The sequence below is a fragment of the Triturus cristatus genome, chromosome 8, assembly GCF_964204655.1.
Source record: "Triturus cristatus chromosome 8, aTriCri1.1, whole genome shotgun sequence".
Taxonomy (NCBI): Eukaryota; Metazoa; Chordata; class Amphibia; order Caudata; family Salamandridae; genus Triturus; species Triturus cristatus.
This window is the reverse complement of record NC_140591.1, coordinates 599,584,481-599,597,105: the sequence shown is the minus strand read 5'-3', so window position 1 is coordinate 599,597,105 and position 12,625 is coordinate 599,584,481. Positions and strand designations below refer to the sequence as shown.

The 12,625-nt window shown below is 42.5% G+C and overlaps 1 protein-coding gene across 1 annotated transcript in view; it reads left to right on the top strand.

Annotated features, from left to right (window-relative positions):
• LOC146802461 (glutamine amidotransferase-like class 1 domain-containing protein 3, mitochondrial) overlaps window positions 1-12,625 on the top strand; it is a 37,238-nt gene that overhangs the window by 6,652 nt on the left and 17,961 nt on the right. Inside the window, exons 2-3 of the mRNA XM_085620433.1 lie at window positions 3,678-3,849; window positions 6,868-7,072. Of these exons, the coding sequence (XP_085476559.1) occupies window positions 3,678-3,849; window positions 6,868-7,072 (377 nt within the window). The remainder of the gene's footprint in view (window positions 1-3,677; window positions 3,850-6,867; window positions 7,073-12,625) is intronic.

Here is a 12,625-nt window from a genome sequence, read left to right as displayed (position 1 = left end):
TCTATATTGAAGATCCTTCTATGGGTGTCTAGTGGGCTTTCAGGGAGGGGGGGCAGATCAGGGTAATTTCCCTTCTGCTCCCCAGTGGGTGAAAGACTGGGGCAATTAAATATGCTGGGGAAGTACACGTCCTTGCTTAAGGGGGTTTCCCCCCCCCCCCCCCCCCAGTGTCTAGAGGGTGGATCCCTGCTTGGGAATTGCTATCCCATGGTGGTCCCCAAGCAGTGATTTACTGGGCAGAGATGGCATTTAAAAGGGGAGTCTCCCCTTTTCAACAATACTTCTATCAAAGGAATCGCTGCTCTGCAGGTTGAGATGCCCCGCGCACTGATTCAGTGAAAGTACAAGGAGCCTAGCCTCTGTTTACTTTCACTTTCCTGTAATGTCTGTGCACCCTGCATGCTGATCATCATTGCGGGGGAAAATAAAACAATCTGACTGCTCGGGAAACTCTTCCCGAGTAGCCTGATTTAGAATAATAAAGTACTCCCTCTGGAGCTCTGCACTAGAGCTCCTTTAAATACCTCCCCAGTGTTGGCCAATGGCCGACAACTGTACTGGGGATGTAGTGCGGGCAATGGCCACACCTTAAAAGGTTCAGCGAGTATTGATGATTACACAGTCCAAGTAGTATCGTGCAGGCTCTAATGTCTCCAGTATTATACCCCAATTCCCATACCCTCTAAGCATTTCGTTGTCTAGACACGCGGAGCATAGTTGCTATGGGTCGCTCCATATTCACAGCAAGTAACATGTGTTTACACGGTCTCCTCACTGAGACTGAACAGGGGACGCTACACAGGTGAGATAGGCATTCCATATTTTTCATATCATGTTCACTTTTGTGCTTTTAGATCTATATGATTTGAGTGCTTGCTGCTTTCAGTATTTGATATGACCCTTTCTTGCAGATCTTCAGATAAACTGAACTAAAAGCTACTTTAATTCTTGGAGTACTCACTTGAAGGCTGTTGATTGCTGAGCTCTAACTCCGTTCATTTTCATTATGAGGGTTGTTTAAAGTTATGAAGAACTGGATTGGATCACTTTTCCCTTTCTTTGCATGATTTACAGACTGGGGGGGACATTGTCATCTTCCTAGTCTCTCTACCTTTTTTATACCCTTTAGAGTCAGTTTAGGTTGATCAACTAAGGCTTAAGTTGAAGCTTAGCACTCTGCTTGATAGCTGGTGCGCAATTGCTTTTAGCAGGTTTTTTGGGGTGATTCAAAGGCAACATGCATAAAGTCTGGTTTGTTCGTGTCCCACTGTTGTGTGCAATTACCTACTTAGTTTTTATCATTTAACTCGTTTTAAGTGCTGAGAATAGTGGACCTACTTGAACTGCTTGTGGGCCTTTTTGATGGAATCTGGAAGTGTGTAACCATTTTTAGATTTTGAGCAGAGTGATTACCTACTTGTTATGATGAATGTCCATAAACCCCCTGACTGGGTCCTAAGATGGGCAGAATCCTGTTGACCTGGTTTAATTAAGTTTAAGGTCTCACTCCCCTCGGAGTTTGAATCTGCTGCTTGGGGACCAATAAAGTTATTGGTCCACCATAAGGCAGTTTTAACTTTGTTTTGCACCTACTCTACTCCATCCGCAACTTGCGCCCAAAGGGACCCCATTTGACTGCATATTAACACATCAAAGAGCTCCTTTAGGATTGAGCAGGAAGTTGTATCACACCATTAAATTAATTTTCAATGGAGCATGCGGTCTTTAGTATTGAAAATAATTTTCTTAAGTTATAGGAGTTTTGCCTGAATGGTAGCATTTTGATCTCCAGCTTTTGCTGACTGTATCTGTGTGGTATTTAGTAGCTTTGGACTGATGCATGTCTAGGTCACTCAATTTCCTCTCACCCTTTTGTATTGAGCAAATAAAAGGTTGGACATTTACTCTTAAGTTTTGCATGTCCTGGTAGTCACAAACTCCTAAATTCGTGTTTCACTGATTACTACCCCTCCTGTAGGATAACATTTGGGATTCCTTATTGCATTTACTAAGCTGTAATTTCCAATTTGGAGCTGGTGGATATTTCATGTTTGTCTAGGAAATTTGAATGATAAAGCCTCTTAATGGTAAAAAAATATTTTTAAATGACTAACTTTTTGAAAATGCCACTTTTAGAAATTTACGTTTTCCTATCCTTAGCCCTTTCGTACCTGTAGTGTCTTGGGTCAAATGAATGGGAGGCTGTCAGCTACACCCAAACATTGGACAATAGATGGATTAGGTGTGCCTAAGTAGTCCATCTGCAGGCAGGATATGGGGCAGAGCTGAGCACGGGCCCGTTTGTGCCCTGCCTTCACACAAAGGGTCAAACCACCCTGAATTGTCACTTCAGCCAGCTTGGTGTCAGGACAGGGGAGGCAGGACATGCCATGCACGACATGCCATGCACTTCAAAGCAACTGTCTAGAAGCTTCTCCCACCTTTCAGCACCATGGTATAAAAGAATGACCTCGGGCACTAACTTAGAGTATCAACAGGTCCAGAATTGAACTAACAGGAATTACAGCTGTCTAGCTACATGGGCTGCCGCTTTGCTGCCCTCTTGCATGGGGAAGAACTGGACCTGCAAGGTCACTTTAGCGCAGTATCCCCGAGTGACTCCACGGGCTAGTCTGCTGGGCTCCTGATCTGACCTTCTGGGACATAAAAAGTTCCCCAACCAGCTCCTGACCCAGCTGCCTCAAGTGCCTGACGCCTCCACCATGCTACCGCTCAGGTCCTGGTCCTTTGGTTAGGCGCACAGGCTCTTAAATCAATCTTTTGGTCTTTGCGACTACAAACTGGCCCACTTTCACTGAGATCATGCTACTTGCACTGAAATACAGCATGAGCCGCTGCCTCATGCAGCGATATCGACTGTGACTGGGAAATGCCAATGTGAAGCTCCAGTCAGTCTGTGGCACCTGGCCTGGTCTTCACACCATGCTGACAGTCGCCCTGATGCACTCCTTCTGTGTGACCCTCTCCAAATCGAACTGGACTCTCTGCACAAAACAGCAAGGTAAAACCTCAGCAGGACTCATCTGGGACTGTATCTGACCTGCGCTGCATTGTGACTGGCGTGAATTTTTTACTTTGACTCGGTCCAGATGACCAGATAGTGGCGGTTGGTGCTTTGTGCTTTAAGGTGCTATTTTTCACTTTATTGTTTAAACATTCACAACTCTGGCTCTACTGGCTGGGTTTCTGTCATTTTGCTCTTTTTTTTTTTCTAACTTGATTTGGGGTCTTTTTGTGTGATTTACTGTGTGAAGTGTTGCACAAATACTTCACAGATTGCCTTTAAGTTAAGCCTGACTGCTCTCTGCCAAGCAACCAGGGGGTGGAGCACAGTTTAATTTGGGGTTTGTTTGTGCTTTACCCTGGCAAGGATTGTGGTTGCTGCTTGACCAGGGCTGCACCCCAGTCAGCCAGTAACCCAATTTCTTACAGCATCTAATTTCAGATGACAACATGCTTCAGCACAATTTTGTACTAATGTTTCACTGCTCCTCCTGCAATAATTCATACTGACCTTATCTAAGATTCAACTGGCCTGCTCTGGAAATATTTTAGTAAATTGGGGAATAGTTGGTGTTTAAGCTAATGATTCTAGGTGGCTTGAGTGTTTGTTTTTTGTTTTTCTTTTATAAATTGCTTTCTAATTTAAATTTTAGGTACAAATATTTGCACCAAACATTGACCAGATGCATGTGGTCGATCATTTGAAAGGAAGTCCCACTGAAGAGAAGAGAAACGTTCTTGTTGAAAGTGCCAGACTAGCACGTGGTGATATTAAAGATTTAACAGACCTTAAAATCGACGACTTTGATGCTGTCGTTTTCCCTGGTAAGTCTGTGCACTGTTGACGTTTGTCTTTTTCTGAGCCCAATTAGCAATTCTAGCTTGGCTTTATAACTATCTATATTACATGCAACGTTGTTGGCTAATACTTGGATTTGATCTTAGGCTATTTATGAAAATTATAGGTATGGTTTGCATTTTTCCCTTTTTGAAGGTAGAACGACTTGTTAGGATTTCATTCACTTCCTAGCTGAGAACGCTAATGCTTAAGTTGTACTTTGGGTAAGAAGGTTTCAAATAGTTTGCTTATTTGCACTAACTTCCAATTGCTTTTTACACCTGTACTGTAGCTTTTTAGGTTGAGCCTAGCAGTGCATGCACTTCTCTTCGAGGCATGCTGTAGCTCCTCAAGTGACCTTAATTACATCCCTCCCACCCCATTAGCTCCTCTGGGTGCCGGTCTAAATTCCCTTCCTTCAGTGGCTAATTTTTGCATGTGTCCCTCCTTTTGGTGGGTGGTTTCTGGCCCTGTTACAAGTATTATGCCCCCTGTCTGTTTTGGTGGTTTTTCCCCCCACTTTTTTTCTGTTTCTGATAGCTTTCGGAACGGAAGCATTTATCTTGTCTCTTAGCCAAGCACAAGACAGGCCCTAGGCCAATTAAGGAATGTTTGTTTTTCTACTCCTTGCAGGAGCCCCTCACCACATCATGGTAGGCCCAAGGAACATACAGTGGGCGATGCTATTAATTACTATTTATTTGCTTTCTTAAAGTGCTTACCTATTTCCTAACTGACTTTGTCCCAACCGTACTAGCTCCTTTTTTTTATTTGAAACATTATGTTCACACAATATAGATTTAAAACGTACATTACATAAGCAACTACATCACTTTCTAAGCTCTACCGTACAACGCGCTATCCCTGCATGCATTACATGCCACTCTACTTTACACCACTGAACTCTACACCACTGCAATTCACTCTATGCCATGCCACTCAGCTCAACTTAGTGCCACTACACAACACCAATCCATGCAACGCCACTTCAATCGTACTAGCTTTCTATTTAAAACATGATCCATTTAGTTTTTGTTAAAAATTTGTATTGTTTCGAAAGCCGTTTGGTATCTAAATATTGTATTGGTTGAGTGCCAAACTAAAGATGCATAAATATTGTATTGGTTGAGTGCCAAACTAAACATGCATGCCCAAGCCATTTATACTTCATTTAAAATGTGTATTTGTGACCGTACGTATCTCACAAGATCCTATCACAGGGTCTTATTTATTTACAAAAAGCTGCAGGCCCAATGCCAATCTGCAAATAAAGCAGAATGACCTGTGCTATTCGAATTGTCCCAGCTCTTCCAGATTTTACGTTTATAGTTATTTTATTATGGCTTGCTAGCAGTTGACTAAAAGCAATGCAGTCAACCGTAATGTGCAGCTCACCAAATGTTAATATTTCAGCTTTATAATTAGGACGCCCTTTGCTTACTTTACAAGTAACAGCCATTACAATTATATAAACTAAGTTACCAACAGGCCGGTAGTTTCCTTTTCAATTGAAAGTTTACTATTATAAACATGTTAGATTGATCCATTGGGATATGTGCATTACATTTGCTCTTATTGCCTTTTAATAGTTTCCAGACAAGTGTAATTATTCTAATTACAATTGGTGATTTTTCTTTTTTTTAAAGATGCATATACCACCCACATGCACCCCAGCAACACACTTCTCACATGCATCCCACCAACACACACCATATAACACATCACTACATTCAGCACCATGCCACTCCTCTTTCCCCCCCCCCCCCCCCAAATGTTACTACACTAAGCAGAACTTAGACACCAAATTTGCAGTACGGAGCACAGCAACCACACTGATTTACATCATACCTTGAAAAACATTGCTCTGGCTAAACACTTGTAAGGTCTCAAAGGCAAGACCTATTGGCTATGCCAATGCTTGTTTTATCTTGCAAGTCTGCATAGTTGTATGTAGTAAAAGCTATTGGTCCAAATTAATTTCCCTTTTTGCTGTAACAAGTCGTCGTACTTTGTCAAGTACTCTTGCATGCACCATTCCTCCATGAAAGGGGGGGGGAACTTTCCTTAAAAAAAAAAAAAGTTCGAAATGTACAGGTGAGAAAATGGTCACCCATATTAATGAGACCACAGATGAGCAGGGTCTGTCAGGAAGTATGCTTGGGTGTATTAAATTGTGAAGGTAGGGCGTACTCTTTGAATTTTGACCACTGTTTGGCCATTGGTTGAGCACAAGAATGTGGTGCACTGACTCTTTACGGACTTCTCAATACTACCTTCTGAGCAATCCAAGGAGTGCTTAGGCCTTCCACAGAATAAATCTTTCGACACACAGAAGCATTTCAGCTTTTTTATGCATGCTAATCTGTTTTTCTAAACCTGTTTGAAAGGTTCTTAATGAAAGCTTATTTGTGCTGCATACTGTTCAGTTTTATAGATTTCTTCTGCTTTGTGGTGCTTCGCATCCGTGTGACCACATGCTGTTAGCATATCTTTACACTTGCACATAGTTCATGCTTCCAACCATGATAGTGTTGGTTAGATCAGGAGATGTGCAGCAGTAATGTGTTCATGGGAAACAAAAGTGCACAGCATGGGCATACTGTGCTTCACTTTAACCTAGAGATTAACTGAAAGCGACTTTCTAGCCTGAGGAATGCAATTTATTTAATTTGAATCAACTAGTGTCTGCTGGTGTTATGATGTGTTTTTTTGGGGAGGGGTGCAAAATGCAGTAAACTAGTGCAACGGCTTGTGATGTTGCTGCTAAATATTGTGCAAATCTGCTTGAGAGCCTTATGGAAAGGATGGATAGTTTGAGAGGACTTGTGGTTTGTATGCAGTGTTAATTGATGTGTGATGTCAACTGAACTCTCATTCTAAATTCTGGTATATGAAAACTACATTGGGTGGCTGTCTTGTATCAAATTGTCTCCGAACTGTAGTGTTCTCCACCTTGCTATTCTTATCTCCTGCTTTAAGGTTGGCTCGACCACTTTTAATTTCAGGTGGCTTCGGAGTGGCCAAGAACCTGTCGTCCTGGGCAGTGGAGGGCAAGGCATGCACAGTTAATGACGAAGTGAAGTCCACTCTTGAAGCTTTCCACAAAGCGAAGAAGCCCATTGGACTGTGCTGCATTTCTCCAGTATTGGCGGCTAAGATCTTCCCAGGCTGTGAAGTGACCATTGGCAAGAATGAGAATGTTGATGGACGGTAAGAGTCTTGTAAAAAAGTGCTGTAACAAATATTAGAATTTTACATTAAAAGTAGCTAGTGTAGGAATGCAGAGATGGAACTTCATAGTCAAGATCTTATGATTTGCCAAGTAGTAGTATGTGCTTCAACTTGGAGCAGTAGCTCTCAAACATTGATACATGGCATATGCTTTAATGGTCCTCCGAACTTTATACTTCCTCCATCTGTAGAATTTGATTTGTTGGGCTTTTCTGTAGTCTACATAAATGGGGCTAGATGTCTTGATCTTTAAGGACAAATTGGCTTCTACAAGGCAAGTTTAAACTGCAACCGTTTCCTAAAATTGTGCCCAAATGTTCTATTTTAAAAACGCTAGAATTTTGTCTGCATTCAGAAATGCAGCTCTGCTAGTCCCATTTGTATTCTTAACTAAAGTCTTGATACTAATTGTAAGGTTTGCTTCAGGTAAATTACCAAGTGAACCTCTGTAAAGGTGATCCCGGTCCTAATCTTTTTGAAATGAGTGTCCACTAAGTGCTGTTACTGGGAACCCTAAGCGTTTCCTTCCAGATCTAATCACTGCTAGACCTGGTCTTAATGTACAGAGCAAAAGTGCAAGCATGGTTGCAGGGTGGTTGTGAAATTCCTTGCTTGGGGCTTCAATGAGCAATAAGGGATTAGCGCTTTATAACCGGAAGGAAGCAACAATCCCCTACCACTGAGCCTTCCTGTCATGCTGGAAATATGTAGTACCAAGGCTTATTGAAGTTTCTAGGCCTCAGGCATGCACCCTGAACTGGGTTTCTACAAGCGAGATTGTGGACAAAGGAATTTTGTGAGCTGGATGGCTTCGCCTAGTGTGAAGTTTACACTCTTGCTGTACCTCTTTGAACTACTGTTCTTGGAACTGCCTTGGACTTTCAGCTAAAACTCACAACTACTTCTTTGAAGCAAGTGTCTCAAAGGGCCTACAAGCCATCCAAAGCTCCAACCTGGTAGATACTACCAGCTAGTGAACACTTAATACTTTGGGCCATATACATAGGGTATGCTTGTCTATAAATTTGTTTATATTCGAAAATGACGCTATTCCCCAGATAGCCCACAAAGTCTGGATATTTGTTATTATATCTTTTTCACCGTAAAGACCTCTATTACACTTGTCAATGTCTGGGTCTTTTTTTTTCTTTCCTAGCTTCATGGTTTAATGCATTTTTCGCTTGTTCATTAAAGTGATGGTATTTTGCACGAAGTGGTTGCTTAACCTTATGCTATTTAGCTGTTTTATGTAACCTTTCTGTTTTCACGTTTTTTTTTCTATTGAAACCAGGAGTCTTTCTTTGTTCGGTTTGAATATGCTAGACTCGCAGCAAGACGTATATCAAATTGGACGGACTGACTGCTTTATTCATCTGCATACATTTTAATTGTCAACTTGTGCAACTGTTAAGTATCTTGCTACTGTGCAGCTCTTCGGCTTTATCCTCGTAGTATTGGCAAGTAAGATGCCCACTTTCAGAACTCAGTTGTGCTGCACGAGAACGTGCACATTTTTGGATGGAGTAGTTGGTGTTCATGGCCACTTTGGCGTTCTGCTCTCCATTTTGAGTTCAACAGTATCACACTTCCCATTCTGTCCTAGAATGCATGCATTTGTCCCAACCCATAGGAGTAAAAGTATTCAACATTCATAGAATGAGGCAGTTGTCTTATTTCAACTACACCAACACTCACCCTGCAGTTGGTAAAAACCTTGAAATCAATTGTCACCTTGCAGCATATCTTCTAACGTGATTTGGTTCTCTTGTACGTTTTGGCTAAGGCAAGTTATTGCATGCTTTAGTTATGTATCCCCACTTTAAATTTGGTTTTATCCTACTTTCCTAAGATTTCTTGTGCTTTTTGCACCAAGTTGCTTACTACGCTGCCAACCGCTACCCAGTTTATAACTTGTAGAAGTCTTTCATGTTGAATGATCTTGATGCTAAAATAGCATTTTTTTTCATGGAATGTTTTCACATATTTAAGTTCTAGGATGTTACTTTGGGGTGTGGTCATTTTGCTTACTCTTTGGCACAACTGGTTGTGGGCTAAAATTTGAAGCATGTTTGAGTTTTGGGAACATCTGCCATATTGGACTTGCTTGACAATTTAATAGTTTGGTGTTTTCTGGAGCACACCTTCTCCCCTCACCCAAGTGGCTTGAAACCACTTCTTGGTTTTTCCTGACCAGGTGACATCTACCCCTGGAGAAAAGGATATCTCTGATGACCCCTTCCTTAAACTAGGATTGTGGAACCTCGAGGCTTGGTCTTGCAGGGCTAGATGAGGGGTCCCACCTTAAGCCCCCAAATTGGTACACATTCAAATGCTAGTGTTTTATGGTTTGTGCCATTTTAATACAAATGAGAATTTTCTCCACATTGGACGTAACCACCAGTCTAGAGTTCTGTTTGCTTTCAGTTAGGCGGTTTGTAGCAGTTTCATAGGGCTTCTGCTTACCTGCTACAGACAGACAGATGGTGTAACGGTAAATATCGCGACAGACCACATGTCCTCCAGCTTGCGATTTCTCTCTACCCCTCCCTAATATGGGAGGGTTTCATGCCCTTTCCTCCATAGCGGTACTTAATTTGTCAACATAAGTGCCAGGGCACTAGTCACACCACTGCAGTTTACTTCCCCCCCCCCCCCCCCCCTATTGCCCCTACCAGTGTTGCAAATGACAAAACCGACACAACTGCTATTGGGTTATTTGTGATAAATTTTTATTTGAGAACAGATTTTCATTGGGAAACCCATTTATACTGATTAACGTTCAGTACATGTCCTAACCGTGCCTCAAAGTTCCTTGGAAATACAGTACTAGGACAGAATCCATTAACACATAGTAAGACTGAAGTCTTGAAAGCTTCCCAGAGCTTGTCAAACTTTGCCCTTTTTTTTTTTTTTTTTTAATATGGAAAAACCATGTCCTTAAATCCTGCCACTACTTGAGCAATACTTTCCACGTAACAGTTATGTATTTTTCAAAAATTCGAAAATATTAAAGTCAATTATCTTTGGGTGCTCATGACGGATGTTTGAGATTACCAATCATTAGTTAAAACCAAAGGATCAAACCTTGCAGCTTTTATCACCTTGTTTTGGCAAACCGTCAGGGTACATTATGGGGAGCATTGCAATTCCACAACCTTCCTGAACCGCCTCTTACAAATTCCTTTGGAAGTCACTTATGCAATTTCTTTGGATTGTGAGGAAGTGAAGGAATGTCAGCTGTAAAGAGTCCAATTGTGAAGTCATCTATGTTGGCCAAGAAACTAGCAATTTCAGCATTGCTTAACCACATGCCTTTGCAGTCCACAATCATCCAGTTGTCTTTGTTTGCCTCCAAATAATAGATTCTAATTGCATCCATTCAACTATTCTAGAGTATACGTATAGATAATTCAGCAGTGCTTAGTAATTGCAAAATTACTTCACAGAATTGTTTAAAATATTGCGAATTACTGTAGCTACGGCTTTCAGAGTGCACCCAGTTTCAACCGAAACATTACAATTGTCTTTCAGGCAGCAATCTTTGGGTGTTTTAGATCACTGTTTGCTTATGGACGATTTGTTCTTAATTGTATAGTTCCTTTCAAATGGGCAATCTCTTCAGTCTGTATCCTGTTTATGTAATGAAAATAAACTTCCTTTAACCATTGGCCAGTATTGTCTGAGAATCTATCCTACACCATCTTTAATAAAAAAAAAAAAAATATTCATCAATTTTTCAACATACATCGGTATCTAACATGCATGTCACTTCACAGCCGCAACAGACTTGTAGAGTAATAGAGTGGGCACATTCACTTTATGCAACAGGCATCAGTACATAACGTCTTTAAATATATAAGTTAGGCAGTCAATCGCATTATCCAGGTTTGACATAGCAGCAAGCAATTAAGTGTTGCGTTGGGAGGCATATCCCCTTGTTCCCCATCTCATAAAGCAGGCACCATATTGGGGCAACTCCCACGATCAGGCATAGTGTGCAGTATTGGGAGTGTTTGTAAGTCCCACCGCAGTCTTAGTGATGCGGTTAAGTGCAACTGGTAGGCAACGTGGTCTGAGATTGTGTGCGCATTGTCTCTTGGAGTGCAGGGACTATTTCTTTACATGCGTTGGTCCATGTCACATGTCCCTGGGCCTGGATGCCATGGGCATTAAGTCCCAGTATGCAGTTAGCATCTCTTGGCAAGAAGTGATGTCTTGTATCCACGAGTCTACTTTGGGTGCCCTTAGTGAACCACAGTGTATCGCAATGCAACACCTGGATAAGAGGAGTATCATGGCCGACACACGGTCCGTGCCCGGAGGGGCCTTAGCAACATGGCCCAGTAGAGTTGTTGGTGGGGTGCGGTCCAGCCAAATTCCCATCACTTCGTGAATGTCCAATACGTTATCCCAGAATTGTGAGATGGGGCAGCAGAGCCACGCTAGGTGTAGAAAGGCCTGTGTCGGCACATCTCCACCATTTGGCATCTGGTCTGTGTAAATATTTAAAATGGATGAGCCTCTGCTTTTAGTTTGGGGAAATATTGAAACTGAGCTCAGCAAAAGGTCCATTCTTTCTCAGTGGGTTGTGGGTCTAGATCTACCCTCCATAGCTCCAGTACCCTAGGCGTCGTGATCGGTGAGGGGCTTTGTGTGATGTTATAAATACGTGTAATTCGTTTCTTGGGCGACTGGCTTACCAGTATATTCTCCAGTGTAGCCAGTGGTGGCGGTGCAGAGGGGAAGAGGTGTGAATTTGTCTAGAGTTGGCTCTGAGCTGGTGGTAGAGGAAGAGTTCTCGTATGGGGGGGGAGGTTTGGGTGCCTTCCTGATTTTGCGGTCTGGCTAGGAACTCATTGTCTGAATAAAGGTCCGCAAAGGTGGTCAGTCCCATCTGGCGTGCATGTTGGATGGAGCAGGCGTCTTGCATAGGGGGAAAGTTAGGGTGATATGCTAGTGGCAGTGATGGTGCATATAGTAAATGGCAGTCGGCAGCGGGGCTGGGATAGCGATGATGTCTTTTTCAATGGCAACATGGGGTTGGCATGGAATAGGGTGGGTCCAATAGTGGAGATATTGAGCCTGAGCACTCTATGCGTACAACTCAATCTGGTGGACCTCATTGGTTTTAATACCCCCGATTGTTTGGCTATGGAAGTACCTCTTATAACTGCATTGAAGGCTTCCCACAGTGTGGAAGGGGAGTCTACTGACTTTATTTGTAGCAAAATATTGCAGGAGCTCCTCCCGCACCTCTCTGAATGCTGTGTCTCTTAATGCGTGCGGTGGCAAGTGCCAGCTGACTGCACACTGTGCAGTCAATGGTATGGTCCAAGTGAGCAGAACTGGGGCATGGTCAGACCAGGTGCGCGGCAAATGTCTGTTTGTGGTCCAGGATGCTATATCCCTCGACACTAACAAGTAGTCAAGCCTGGACCATGCATTGTGACATGTGGAGATGCATGTGCCCTCCCTCATGTCTGGGTTCCAGAAGCACCATATGTCTATCGGTCTGTACTCTTGAGCTATAGA